The following is a 15,662-nucleotide window of genomic DNA, read 5'->3' as shown; positions in this document are numbered from 1 at the left end:
TGGACAAACTCTTTTTTAACCCCTTAGATAAAAGCATGTTTGGTATCTACAATCTTGTACTGACGTGACGCATCATACAGACACATCAGTTTTACCATATAGTGAACACTGTGAATAAAATAATTTTTTGAAATTTTTTCCCCATTTTCTAGTACACTATATGGTAAAATTAATGATTTCATTCAAAAGTAAAACTTGTCCAGCACAAAAATAAGTCCTCATATGGCAAGATTGACGGAAAAATAAAAAAAGTTATGGCTCTTGGAAGAAGGGGAGGAAAAAACGAAAATGAAAAATGGAGAATCTGCCCGGGGTGAAGGGGTTAATTAGCCTAAAAAGAATAATACTGCAGAGTTTTGTTTTTAAAAGCTTTTGGTTATTACAAGGGATGATCAAATACTTCGATTATTTGGCTTCGCGAATATTTTCCGAATACCTCGCCGCTATTCGACTATTTGCAAATATTTGATGCGCAATGTAAGTCTATGGGAAACCCGAATAACAACTATTCGGTACTATTCAGGCTTCCCATAGACTTACATTGCGCATCGAATAGCCGAATAGCGGCGAGGTATTCGGAAAATATTTGCGAAGCCGAATATTTGAGGTATTCGATCATCTCAAGTTATTACTAGTTACCATTCTTTTTCGTTTAGACAGATATATTAGGTCGAGGTCACTGGAAAATTAATGAAGCTGTGTTTTTATTAAAGGGCTCAAAAGGGGGTTAAAATTAGTCTGGGTTTAGGAGCCCCGGGAGTATTTTACTCATATTTTCCAGGCAATTAGAGGCTTGGCAGTATTGCAATTTTCAGCAAATCAAATTTTGGGAAATTCAGGGAAGCTGGCGAATTCAAATTACAAATTATCTCTAATTAGCTTTTCCATAAGAATACTATTTTTTTAAGTTTTCCTTGATTGTTCTTTACTTTAGGGCGGTTTTCTAAGAATATCGTCACCTTCTAAGTTTGTTAAAAACTACTTATTGCAAATATATATGTTAATTCAAATGAATATATTCCACCTGACACCTCTGTTTACATCTAACTTCCAATTTTTTTGACTTTGAATGGCCTTACTTCTAGATTTGATTGCTTTGTAAACTACTAAATCACATTTCCTAGAAATATCAATAAAAAATTAAATAGTAGAAATCTGCATACCGTTATAGGATTAAGAATGCAGAACACAGTGCGCCATAATTAGATCTAAAATCCCACAGGGATAGAATAAGTCTATTAAGTATGCAGATATAGTGATTTCTATGTAAATGAATGGCTAAATTCATATCAAGTTCCATTTTAATTTTTTTTTCGCTGAGGGCAAAATGCCAGGGTCGTAGGCTGTCCTTAAAAAACACTCCATATTCTAATTTTCACAATTCATTATGTATGTTAATTGCCATGACAAAATGCTTGTGGGTCAACTGCATGTTCCACAAACGCTCTGGATAGCATGATTACCTCTCAACATAGCCTCCACCTCTGGCAGACACGTGTTTTCAACAAGCTCTAAAAATGTAGGATATTAGTGGATTAAGAGGTGCAAATGTAGGTTAAGATTGGCGAATTCTTAAAATTCTATCACTAAAAAGGTAAAGTAAATGAGAAACATTTCATGGAAATAAAACTGAATATTTTTTTCTTTGTATTTCTTGTCTTACCTGAAAAATGCCTAACGTATTTGTTTTTGCTTGTTTGTTCTTTATACAGTGTTTTTGATGGTTGTATGCAAAACTCTGCTGTTCACAGGAAGGTGAAAACCAGGCACAGGGGTGAAGGCATTAAAATTTTAATGTTTTTTGAACTTCTTGTTATTTATATATTTTAATTTAGCACCATATTTATATATATCGTATTTTTCGTAGTGTAAGGTGAACTTTTCCTCCCAAAAATTCGGGCGGAAAATGATGGCTGCGTATTATAATGTGAATCTAGCTTACCGGGGGTGGTGGAGAGGGGTCACAGGAGGCAGGGGAGATGCTGCAGGTTGCAGGTGTTGTTCTGCGGGTGGCGGGCTATGTTGCGGGCAGCGGGCTGTGCTACGGGGTTCATGCCGGGCTGTGTGCTGCTGTGCCACGGGCGGTGATGCCGGCTTCAAATAATGGAACCCGGAGTCAGCACGTTTGCAGATGGAGCTCTCGGCTCAAGACTTTATGTGCGCATGTGCCACCTTCAGCCCATTGATCCCCTGCAGCGGACTTAAGGAAGATAGCATGTGCGCAGATGATATCTCAGCTTGTCATTGCGTCAAGAGCTAGATATGTGCACGCGCAACCTCTGGGTGCCATGTCTTTAAAGCCCGCACCACTGACGGCTTCAGGATGCACCTCCTCCCTCACAGTGCCCGCAGCGATCATCTGCAAAAACCACTGCACCGCCCGCAGCATCACCCTACTCTACCACCGTGCTTGCCTCCTGTGACCCTGCTCCACCATGACTTCCACTCCTCTCCGGTAAGACAGCACTGAATTACAAGGCAGACCCCATATTTCCCCCCCCCCCTTTTTTTTCTCTAAATTTGGAGTGCGTCTTATAATCCGATGCATCTTATAAAAAGAAAAGTACAGTACACGTTTTTTTCTGTCAAATTTAAAGTTTCAGAGTAGTGCACATGGTGTCATGTAGATGTTGACACAGCCACTGAGTTTTTCCAGGTGAAGCTGCTTCAGGTAAACACCAGTGGTTGCTTTCCTAAGGCTGGAAAGGCTTGTGAGTGACGTGTAATATGCGCAAGTCTCGCTTTGCATCACCAGGCATGGCCATGCACTCTCCAGACAGGAGCATCTTGGCTGCATAGCAATACATGCGGCCAACCCGCTCCTGTCAGGAAAGTGCTCAGCAGTGCCGGGTGATGTGATGCGAGACTTGTGCATATTACACGTGAGTCACTCGCAAGACTGCTTCTCTATCGTCATAGCTTTCACTCTATACTATAAAAGCCTGGTTAGACAGGAACATTATTTAATAATAGAGATTGTCTATTGAATATTTATCATTTTTTTATCGAGCGTACAAGCTCATTATTACACAAGTTAATCTTCAATCAAAAAATGGCTGCGATAACTTTTGAGCAAGTTGAACTATCTGGTTTTGTGAGAAGCAAATAATATTACAATCGCTAGCAGCTAGGACCGATTCTTTTAAATTCTTTTAAATCTCTTTATTAATGATCTTGTGGATGGGCTTGAGTATAAAGAGTCGATCTCTGCTGACGACACCAAACTATGTAGGATATTAAAAACAGAACTAGATAGTACAATATTACACAATGATCTGGATAATATGTCGGAATGGGTAGACACTTGGAAAATGAGATTTAATGTTGATAAATGTAGAGCAATGCACCTAGAACGGAGCAATCCTATAGCTGCGTATACATTAAATGGAAGTAAACTCGGGACTACAGAACAGGAGAAGGACTTGGGGATTCTGGTTACAAAGAAGCTGAGCAGCAGCACTCAATGTCAAGCAGCAGCTGCAAAAGAAAACAAGATTTTAGGGTGTATAAAAAGAGAGATTAGATCCCGTGATTCCCAATGTGTTGTTACCCCTCTATAAATCACTTGTAAGGCCACATCTAGAATATGGGATCCAGTTTTGGGCTCCACATTTTAAAAAGGAGATTCAGAAGTTAGAGTCAGTTCAAAGGCAGAAAACTAGATTATTGCAAGAAATTAGGGCCTCCCATATGATGAGAGGTTGATAAAATTTTGCTTGTTTAGCTTAGAAAAAAGACGTCTCAGCGGAGATCTCATTTATATGTATAAATACATGTGTGGTCAATATAAAGGACTGGCACATGACTTATTCATTCCAAAGACAATACTAAGGACCAGGGGGCACTCACTGCGAGTGGAAGAAAGGGGATTCTGGCAGCTAAACAGGAAAGGGTTCTTTACAGTTAGAGCAGTCAGACTGTGGAATGCCCTACCACAAGAGGTAGTAATGGCAGATACTATAACAGCTTTTAAAAAAGGGCTGGATGATTTCCTCAGTACACACAACATTGTCGGTTATAAATGATTTACTGACAAAATATATAATTGATGGAGGAAGGTTGAACTAGATGGACCTAGGTCTTTTTTCAACCTATATAACTATGTAATTATTATTACACACTGCAAATATCGCTCCGTTTCAAACGCTAATGCGATATTCCACTAAATTTTTACCTTATCTAATAAGGGCTTAAGCCCACGTGCACATGTTGAGTATTGGGTGAGTTTTTTACCTCAGTATTTGTAGCCAAAACCAGGAGTGGAACAATCAGAGGAAAAGTATAATAGAAGCACAGGCACCACTTCTGCATTTTTTACTCACTCCTGGTTTTGGCTACAAATTGTTAAGCTTCCACTAGTGGGCGAATGTCAAGCTTCCAGTAGGGGTCTCAGGGACTTAGTGGAGATTAAACTTCTAAGTGCTGTAACACGAAAAAGCCCACCAGAAGTCGCTAGTAAAACACTAAGAGGTACTTTGCACGTTGCGACATCGTTGGCTAGCAATGCCGAGCGGGATAGTAACCGCCCCCGTCGCACATGCGATATCTTGTGATAGCTGCCATAGCGAACATTATCGCTACGGCAGCTTCACATGCACTTACTTGCCCTGCGACATCGCTCTGGCCGGCGACCCGCCTTCTTCCTGAGGGGGCGGGTCGTGCGGCATCACAGCGACGTCACACGGCAGGCGGCCAATAGAAGCGGAGGGGCAGAGATGAGCGGCATGTAAACATCCCGCCCACCTCCTTCCTTCCTTCCGCATAGCCGGTGGAGGCAGGTAAGAAGATGTTCCTTGCTCCTGCGGTTTCACACACAGCGATGTGTGCTGCCGCAGGAACGAGGAACAACATCGTATCTCCTATTGGTGCGACATTATGAAAATGACCGACGCTACACAGATCACCGATTTTCAACGCTTTTGCGATTGTTTATCGGCGCATCTAGGCTTTACACGTTGCAACGTCGTTACCGCCGCCGGATGTGTGTCACTTTCGATTTGACCCCGACAATATCGCAGTAGCGATGTTGCAACGTGCAAAGTACCCATAAAAGTAGTCAGACAAGCAAAAGTCAAACTAATAACCCACGTCTGAACAGGGGAGTGAGCAAGCCATAAACAGATGTAAGCACGAGGGTCAGGAGCCAAGAGGTCACATCAAAAGCCAAAAGGGCAAGCAGAGCCGTGGTCAGGAAAACTTTACCGAGGTCAGAGGCTGGGAGAAGTACTAAGTACAAAGGAGGGGGACGGGGCCGAGAGACAGAACGGGACCAAGGCCTGGGAGACAGGGAAGAGAAGCAATACAAGTGAGATGAAGGTCAGAGAGAGGTAAGTTGGGAAGTGGGATGGATCAGGGCTAATTCAGAAGAACCAGTTGAGCGCGCTGCAGAGCAGGAACTATCACTGGCACCGTTCCGTAGGTAACAACACCATAATAAAGTGGCGTGAGCCCTGGAATGAGACACCACAGAACAGACCCCCTCCCCACCTGACTGAACCCCATCAGAGCCAAGCTACAGTCATGACACAAATACTGAGGTAAAAAAGTCACCAAACAGTCAGCGTGTGCACATGACCTTAGAGAGTAATGCAACATTTTAACTCACACTGCACATGGTTATCTCATGTTTGATGCAAAAAGAAGTGTGTGTGTGAAAGTGATCTTAAAGAAATTTTCCACCTATATTGACTTATTTTTCGAAACTGAATAATATGACAGTTTGTCTGTCTCCCTACTGTAGGCTGTGTTTCACTTTTCCTGCTGTCAGCACAGCCTTGACATGGATTTTACAGGGGCTTCAGAATGTTGGCTTGATCCTTGATCCCTATATGTAAGCATGTTTGCTGTTGAACAAACATGTCTGAAATAGGGTCCACCAGCTTCTACACTGACTCCTGACTTCATTCATCAGTATTTTGTATATCCAACCTGCTGCCTAACACTTGTCACGTCTGTCAGCTGCTTTCCTCACCTTTCAGTGGCCACCTGTCAAACAATGTAAGTGTTTCACAAGAGCAGTCTCCTACATCCCAAATGAATTTAAGAGTAACCGTCATGCTAATTGTATTTCTTAAATCAATAGTACATGTGGAAATAAGCAGTGTCGGAACTTAAAACTCATGGACCCCAATGCCAACTCTCTAACGGGACCCCCAATTATTGCAAGTCTTTAATAGCACTGGTCTTTTCACATAGGCCAAAAAGACTGTTGGTGACCATAAGCACCGGCCTGGGTGTGACTACAACCTCTTCTCCTATTGAAGTTATGCCCCCGGAAATAAGAAACTTTGTAATATATCTAATGAGAGAAATCTGCTTCTTTCTTCTCCTAGACTGATAATCCAGCAAAATTTGTTTTTAGTAAATACAGATCAAGACTAAGATTTTCATGAAAAAAACTCAAGTTCCTCATTGACTTTCACTTTACCAGGTAAACGAGTATCAAAATACTCGTTACGCAAGGCAAGCAGTTCACTAATCCCTAATTATCATCATTGTCTCCAATGGAGAACACAATCTAAATTCAGGTCTCCTAGCAGTATGTCTTTGGAAATCCCCAATAAAACATTGTGAAAACCATACAAACTCCTAGCAGATGTTCCAATTGGGGGGTGAAACCTTGGATCTAAGCACTTCAAGGAAACTGGACTAAAGACTGCTTTACACGTTGCAATTTCACATACGATATCGTATTGCAACGCCCCCATCGTATGTGTGGCACGTTCAATTTGTTGAACGTGCCGCACAAACGAATAACCCCCGTCACACGTACTTACCCGTCCATACGACCTCGATGTGGGCGGCGAACGTCTACTTCCTGGCGTGGGAGGGACGTTCGGCGTCACATCGACGTCAAGTGGCAGCCGGCCAATAGAAGCGGAGGGGCGGAGCTGAGCGGGACGTAAACATCCCGCCCACCTCCTTCCTTCCGCATTGTGGGCCGGGAGCCATAGGACGTAGGTAAGATCTGTTCATCGTTCCCGGGGTGTCACACACTGCAATGTGTGCTACCCCGGGTACGATGAACAATCTGACGTGCAATTCTATAGAAAGGTACGATGTGTATGCGATGAATGGTTTAACATTCAATCGCAATCGCACGTACCTGTCACACACTGCAATATACCTTACAATGCCGGATGTGTGTCACTTACGACGTGACCCTGCCGACACATTGTAAGATACATTGCAGCGTGTAAAGCAGGCTTTACATTTGAGCCACATTTGGTTGCGATCTCTCCTGAAATGATGGTTGACATAAACCAGATATGTATTTAACCTGATTTTGCACAATATTATTTAAAGTTATGTGTGACACTGTGTAGACGAGTCTCAGGAGATCAGCTTTAATCACATATAGTAGATAATCTTTGGCATCAAAATGGAACATAAGCAAACTTGTTCCTATTACCCCCCCCCCTATGATTGTGCAGTACTAATGGGTTACCATTAGAGATGATCGGCCCCGTGGAAGTTTGATTCAACAGGTTCAGCTGGATTTTAGATAAAGTTTGATTTCGGGCCCAAACTTGAACTGAGCGCCAAAGGAGGTCACTATTTGGGCAGTTCAGTTCTCCACCCACATACAGCCAGCCATAAACAGAACTCTTTTGGGGGAGAGAGGGCAAGCTTTTTCCATTTTTTTGGGGGTGCACACTAAATCTGATAACACTGCTGTTACTCGCAGTACAAGCCATTCAAACACTACAAGCGGCTAAAACTGGACTGGACACCAAGCGTACTTGAGCACAGTGATGCTTGCGATAGTGATTTGCATACTTAAAGTACCCGAACTCCAAACCCAAACACTGATTTTTAAGTAAAGTCTGTGTTCGGGACGAACACCAAACCTCGAGTTTGCTCTTTACTAATTACCATGGCAACAAGAGGCCTGCTAAAAGTCACCATTACTGCATTCTTGCTACTTCTGTTTATCATGCAACTACATGCAGAGACCAAGATTTTAACAATAAACTGGTATGCAGTATATAGTATAAGCACCGCATCAAATTTTAAAAAAAAGTTTTTAAAATATAAAAATTACGATCACAGCCTTTTTTCTCCACTAAATATATAAAAAAATTAACATTTGTGGTATTGCCATGTCTATAAAGGTCCAGTCAAAATAAAAAATGAATTAAGTATAAGGAGAAACAGTCCGGCACTAGGATCCATAATCACAGCTCCACATCCATTTTAAATAATGCAGTGCAACAAGCAAGTCATTAAGGAGACGAAACCAACAGCAGCGGTGCAACACCCTCCAAAAGCACACATAATAAAACTTCAAAGTCAAAGAAAATAGGAGGTGGCACTCATCATGTAGTAATCTTCATTTATTGTAAACAAAGGGACATCAAAAAGCAGGGAGGGATGCAGGGGGTGTCAGGAACGATGGCGGCTGTTTCGTACTCACAGGTGCTTCATCAGGTCCAGAGTTCCTGGCGTCCAGACTTCCTTCATCTGGACCCGACGAAGCGCCCATGAACACGAAACGGCCGCCGTCATCCCTGACACCCCCCACATCCCTCCCTGCTTTTTGATGTCCCTTTGTTTACAGTAAATGAAGATTACACCATGGTGAGTGCCATATCCTCTCTTCTAATAAATTAATTAATGGAAACAATAAAAGCTGTAATGAGAAAAAACCCTGTTTTTTCAATTACCACTCCTTGATAAATAAAATACATGCAACATCTTGATAGCTTTTTATTGTTTCTCAACAGAAAAGCGTAAACTTTATGGGTTTCAGAAAATGTCAATACAAAAGAAAGAATAAAAAAATATATACTGTATATATATATATACACACATATACAGAGAGAGAGATAGAAATTTTTTTTGCGTTGGTTTTCTTTCTCCCCTTCCTCCCCTTTCTCCCCCAACAATATATATATATATATATATATATATATATATATATTTATATTTACATTTTATTTTTTACCTTAGAATGCTATAAAAACTAATCCCCATACACGATGGTATAATAATACTGTATATATTTTCTTACTATTCATCCTCCTACTTGGATTTTCTTTCTAGGTTTAAAGTATAATGTATAGTAATGTAAATGGCATAATTCAAAACGACCACTCATTCTAGAGAAAAAAAAGTCATCAAAAAGCTAAGTTAATGAAAAAAAAAATTATGGCTCTTGAAAGAAGGGGAGAAAAAAAACTAACGCAAAAAATAAAGAATTGTTCATCTTCACAACTATTTTATATATAGAATGAAAAAAAAAAGAGGCCAGTTGCTAAACCATCGCAAAAGATGTCCAAGATGTCAGAAAAAACACTTTAGCAAAAACACCATTTTCTTAAAGCGTCTCTCAATAGCAAAAATGAAATGGATATACTGGAGTGTTAAAGACGCCGTGTCCACATTCTTTTACTAACCCTTTTAAATATAAAAAAACCAAAAATCTATAGATCTGTATCATGTATGAAAGTTAATTGCAATCATCTCATGTCACTGGTTAGATCAATGTTTCCCAAATTTCAGTCCTCACGACCCCCAACAGGCCATGTTTTCAGGATTTCCTTAACATAACACAGATGAAGCCTTGGTAATGATTCCATCACCTGTTCAATAGTAAGGAAATCCTGAAAACATGACTTGTAGGGGGCCATGAGGACTGGAGTTTGGGAAACACTGACTTAGATCATAGAGTCACCTAAACATATTGATATATTCTAGAGATGAGCGAATCAGGCAAAATTTGAACTCTCCTGTTTGTGTTGATTTTCTTGTGAAATTCGATTCACAGAGAACTTGTCCTATCTGAATTTATTGCCTTTATTATGTTCTGGGGTCTTTTCAGGCCTCAGAGAATTTGCAACGAATCCCAAAGTTCTATTCCGGTATTCGTGATGAATAACGACCCTAATGCAAGTCAGTGGGGAACCAGAGCATTTTTCTTGTTGTAACAAATACTGGAATAGTACTCGAAATTCGGCAAGCATTATCCCAACACGAACAGTTACTATTGCTATCTCTAGTACTTACCCTACCGCTCATCTCTGAGGCACCTCCACTCCTTTACGTCACCCGTCATCGGGTCCTCATCACATCCTATAATTATTAAGACTCCGGAATTACTGGGGTTCTTCACAGTAGGCCAAGACTTCCGGCTCTGAAGACGACAAAGATGGTTCTACCCAAGCATTAGGTCATGACATCTTGATATGCGCTGTGACCTTGAACATGATTTGGAGGTGATAAGAAGATGTGACAAGGACCGGACAGGTGACAGTGAGGAGCAGAGGGGCAGGTAAGCATTTTTCTCGGTTTTGTAACTTTTGATGACCCTTCACAATTGGCTGCTTGCCACTATTTTGATTAATTTTGTACAAAGAATTGACAGCAAATACTACAACCCTAAAAAGAAAGAGGTTCTCTGACGTACCATTAAATTTCCCTGTGCAATTATCCTATATGAAAGTTAATTATTTCCTCAACAGCGATTCAGCTCAGTAGCTCAGTAGTCATCCATAAAGTATATATACAGTTGTAATTCTCACATGCATGGATCAGATAGAACATAGACAGAAGACGTAATAAACCTGTGCTGCAGATACGGTTTTTCTAATTTATAAAGCTAAAGTTGGGGTTTTTTTGCATCGCCTTTGTTGCAAAGAGACTTTGATACACAGTTTCCAGAACTGTTTACATGGCTAGAAAAATCAAGTTTCACACCTGCCAATTTAACACTCAAACCACTAAGCAGCAGGGATCCAAGTTACTGTAATATGCACTTAGCAAGAACTGCAGAAGCATGGTCTCCAGTATCAGAATCTATTATATATGCACAAACATCTGTTATACAAGAAAAACATGAAAACCATTTTCAATACCTCAATATCCAGTGGGTCCTTGCTCAGCATGCAAGCCATGTTGCTACAATTCTCTACGTGTCTTTTGCAAGAGCTTTGAGAATGAGACAATTGTGTTTGGTTTTATGCTGTTTTATGTCTGTAAATTTACTACCAGATCTATCACTACTCAGGAGTAAGGTTCTCTTTCAGCTAACAAATGGGTTATGAGAGGTAAGAACAGCAGATAAGTAGAAGGGGGGAGTATTCAGGGAGGTGTGTACGCTCCAAACACACATGACTTACTGTACAAAGGTCAACCTTTCACCATCATAGGTTAACGCTTTGTCTCTGGACTCAGCTGTTTGCATGTGTCATGAACAGCGCCGGTGCCAAATGGTGCAGTGATGTGAAACTTTTTGGACTTTGTTTATTTTGTGGGGTTTTTTAGTGTGTGTGTTTTCACAATAAACTTAATGACTGAAATAACAGAAAAAAAAAATAAATAAAAAATATATATATATATATATATATATATATATATATATATATGTATTTGGTTAGAGCTCTGGCGCATAAAGAACATTAATCCACAATGAAAAAGAAAGCCAAGGCAATCATAGTAAAAGTCCAACTCCATTCTTTATTTGTTCCATAAAGCAGGGTAAGAGAGCAGTAAAGGGTGCTTTACCCGCTGCGACATCGCTACCGATATATCGTCGGGGCCGCATCGTTAGTGACGCACATCCGGCGCCGGTAGCGACATCGCAGCGTGTGACACCAAGGAGCAAAGATCAACGATCGCAATATCGTCCAAAATCGGTGATCATTGACACGTCACTCCTTTCCTTAATATCGTTGCTGCTGCAGGTACAATGTTGTTCGTCGTTCCTGTGGCAGCACACATCGCTGAGTGTGACACCACAGGAACGACAAACATCTCCTTACAAGCATCCACCGGCAATGCGGAAGGATGGAGGTGGGCGGGATGTTACGTCCCGCTCATCTCCGCCCCTCCGCTTCTATTGGACAGTCACTTAGTGATGTCGCTGTGACGCCGAATGCACCTCCCCCTTGAAGGAGGGATTGTTTGGCAGTCACAGGGACGTCGCTGACAAGGTATGTGCGTGTGACGCTGCCGTAGCGATAATGTTCGCTACGGCAGTGATCACCAAATGTCGCACATACGACGGGGGTGGGTGCTATCGCGCTCAACATCGCTAGCGATGTCGCAGCATGTAAAGTACCCTTAAGAGGGTTGGGTCGGGCTCCCTGGGGACGATGGCCATTTCGTACCTCCTGGTATTTCTGCGGGTCCGTAAAGAAAATTAATATCAAAGGGGCAGGTTCTGATATACCGAACATATAAATTATCCGGCACTGCGCCTACAATGTTTTTATTGTTTTTTTTTTACTTAATATTTTCGTTGCATCAAAAATGCAGTGTCTTAGAGTTCCAGCAAAGAGGATAGTATTTACTGTGTTTTTTATTTTATAAGACACACCGGATTATAAGCCGCAACTCAAATTTGAAGAGGAAAATAGGAAAAAAATAATTTTTACTGTTAAAATGAGGGTTCATCTTATAATTTTAGTGCCTCTTATATTAGCTCACCAGGGGAGAGCAGCAGTGGTGGAGCGGCTCAGGAAGGTCCCAGGAGGCAGGGTAGGTAATGCTGTGGGCTTGGAGGAAGTGGTGTCATGGCTCAGGAGGGTTGGCAGTGCTATGGGCACAGAGGAGGGTGTGTCGCGGCTTAAGAGGGTCCGTGTGCGGCAGCGTAGGGTCGGCAATTCTGCGAGCTTGGAGAAGGTGTTGCAGCCCAAGAGGATCAATGTGTGGAGGGTCATCAATACTGCAGGCTCGTGGGGTGTCGCGGTGGCAAGCACCAATAATTTGCCAGTAAACTGTGAGCTTCAATAAATTACCGCTCGTTGACGCGATGGACTTCAAGAAAATGGCTGCGGAGATGGCACGTGTGCAGATTGGCCTCCATGGCAACCGCTGGCGATTCAGGTTAATCGCACCTGTCACCGTGACCCAACATGAGCCGACAGTTTCACCGACCCTCCGCTGCCACACACTGACCCTCTTGAGTCACAACATCCCCTCCTCCGAGCCCGGCAGCAGATCAATGGCACCTGCCACCATGACACCCCAGGAGGCCGCAGTATCGCTGACCTTCCGTTGCCGCACACTGACCTTCCTGAGCTGCTTCACTGCAGTGACACCCCCTTCGAATTGCTGACCCTGCACCACTACTGTCGCCCCAGTAAGCCATATACAGTTTGTAAGATGCATCCCCATTTTTCACCCAAAAATGAGGGGAAAAAAGTGCATCTTACAAACCGGAAAATACAGAATATAAATCTCCTGCCCACTGCACTTCTTTTTTTTATGCTGTATAAACTGACTTGCAGTGCTTGTCTCAAATCTGCAACATGTCCATTTCTTTGCTGGTATGCTGAGTGTTATGTGCAGATTTTCCCCATTGACTTGGATTAGATGCATAACAAATGAAGGTAAAAAACACACATGCATTTTAAGTGCAATGAAATGCATAAAAAAACCTATGTTATCTGCAAAAAAGTATATCAATAAAGTTTTAATAAAGTCAAATACCAGAAAGTATGAAAAATAAAGTATCTTTGCTTAATAAATAACTCACCAATAAGAGACAAAAAAATGAAGCATTAAAAACACAATAAAAAGCGCATGTACAAAAAACTTAGGTAACCTAATTTAGATAAAAGTTGCATAAATGGTGCAAAAATTCTTCAACATCAAAAACTCTCCAAAAGCTGGTTGTGGGCTTAAGGGTGCTTTACACACTGCGACATTGCTAACAATATATTGTCGGGGTCATGTTGTTAGTGACGCACATCCGGAGCCGTTAGCGACATTGCAGCGTGTGACACCAAGGAGCGGCGATCAACGATCGCAAAAACATCAAAAATCGTTGATCGTTGACTTGTCGCTCCTTTTTATAATATCGTTGGTGGTGTATGCTGCTGGTTGTTCGTCGTTCCTGCGGCGTCACACATCGCTATGTGTGACGCAGCAGGAACGATGAACATCTCCTTACCTGCGCCCACCGGCAATGAGGAAGGAAGGAGGGGGGCAGCATGTTCCAGCCGCCCATCTCCGCCCCTCCTCTGTAATTGGGCAGCCGCTTAGTGATGCTGCAGTGACGTCGCTATGACGCTGAACGCACCTCCCCCTTGAAGGAGGGATTGTTCAGCGGTCACAGCGACGTCGCTGAAAAGGTATGTGCGTGTGACGCTGCAGTAGCGATAATGTTCGCATTGGCAGCGATCACCAAATGTCGCACGAACGATGGGGGCGGGTACTATCGCTAGCGATGTCGCAGCGTGTAAAGCACCCTTTACGCTATGTGCCCAAAACAATATTTCAAGGAGTTTTTGGAGCAGAAACTGAACAGAAACTCTCCAAATCCTCCTCTAAAGCACCAAACTCCTCCAATACTTGGAGGCACTGCTGAAATTCTTCCCCAAGCACTCTGCAAAAACGCTCTGTGCGCACATATATTTAGTGCATTCTGCTGAACATCTTGTGGATTTGCAGTAAAATCCGATTGTTTTACATTTAGATTTTGCCTTGCATTTGCAGTTGATTTATCCTCACAAATAATAGCTTTGCTGTGGATTTAAAAATTATGTTTTAGAAAATTAAGAAAAAGAGATTTAAAAATAATGGCGCATGTCATTTTCCACACTGACTAAACCCAGAGTACTGGTATATTGCTTACATTTTTGCAGCCTCATAGAATGCAGGTGCTTTAAAATTTTTGATGACACTTGAAGGCTCTGTTCATTAGCTGTGTGTTCATGACATTTTTTTTCCAGGTGGAGGAAACATCAAGTTTCAGTTTGTCTTGCAGAAAGTACAAATGCTGATATTTTTGTTTCATTTTCAGGTTTTTGGTAATTTTTTTTATTTTTTTTTGCATTCTTCTGTCCCTTTGGTAATTTGTGGTGAGATCACTTGTAGATGTAGCACCCCTGAACCTGTCAGGGCACTACAAGGTACTGCATCCTGTCAAAGATGCAGGGCCTACCCCCAGGGACCTAGAAGACCAGTGCCGGTAACATCAACACACATAAACATCCCCAGTTTTCCTCTCTCAATCAATGGTGACTGACTAGTAAGGGACCCAGTGGATGGCCACGCAGGGGTGGAGCTGATCCAGTCCACTAGACAACAACCAGAGGAGAGGAGAGAGACAACAGGACTGTCTGTAGTGACAGTTGTAAGAGACGGACGTGTCTTCAGACGGGGTCGTGTAGCAGTGACCTAGCTGGTGAAGGAGAAAGGTTGCTAGGGAGAGTACGACGAGGTACCCCTGGAACTATAGCACCGATGGGGCACAGGGCCTTAGGTCAGGCGAACGCTTCAGGCTACCTGACAAATATCTGCACAGTCAGGGGACCATCAAGGACCTCACTGACGCAAGAATCTGGGGGCATCAGCAGTAACGAGAGAGCCGTAGACCGGAACAGAACACCGACCCTACAGGGTTCACACTGCCGCCCTACGGATCAGAGACTGAATGACAAACAGAAGGGGACCCGCAGACGCTCCAAGCCACGGGGTTCCACCAACCAGTGAGAGGTGCAGGGGAAAGAAGCCACCAGGTTACTACACAGGCACTGGGACTAAAGGGACCAGGGGTCGAAATCAGCCGTCCTCAGTGAACCAGCATTACCACCGCTGTGAGTAAACACCAGTTACACTGCATTCCCATCGTGTGGTCTCCCTTCTATCCACGCCGATCTCCATCATTCACCCCCTGGCGCTCGGCCCTACTTGCAGAGGGCCAACATCCAAGC

At 42.5% G+C, this 15,662-nt stretch overlaps 1 protein-coding gene across 2 annotated transcripts in view; it reads right to left on the bottom strand.

Annotated features, from left to right (window-relative positions):
* DPYD (dihydropyrimidine dehydrogenase) overlaps positions 1–15,662 on the bottom strand; it is a 1,712,944-nt gene that overhangs the window by 1,665,565 nt on the left and 31,717 nt on the right. Inside the window, exon 1 of one of the 2 annotated variants that reach the window (XM_075321044.1) lies at positions 10,857–11,021. The exons of the other annotated variant lie outside the window; for it this stretch is intronic. Coding sequence (XP_075177159.1) covers positions 10,857–10,895 — 39 coding nt within the window. The 5' untranslated portion in view covers positions 10,896–11,021. Of the gene's footprint in view, positions 1–10,856; positions 11,022–15,662 lie in introns of those variants that run through there. 2 annotated transcript variants of the gene reach the window in all.

This window comes from Anomaloglossus baeobatrachus, chromosome 8 (assembly GCF_048569485.1).
Source record: "Anomaloglossus baeobatrachus isolate aAnoBae1 chromosome 8, aAnoBae1.hap1, whole genome shotgun sequence".
Classification (NCBI taxonomy): Eukaryota; Metazoa; Chordata; class Amphibia; order Anura; family Aromobatidae; genus Anomaloglossus; species Anomaloglossus baeobatrachus.
This window is presented reverse-complemented; position numbering and strand designations above follow the sequence as displayed.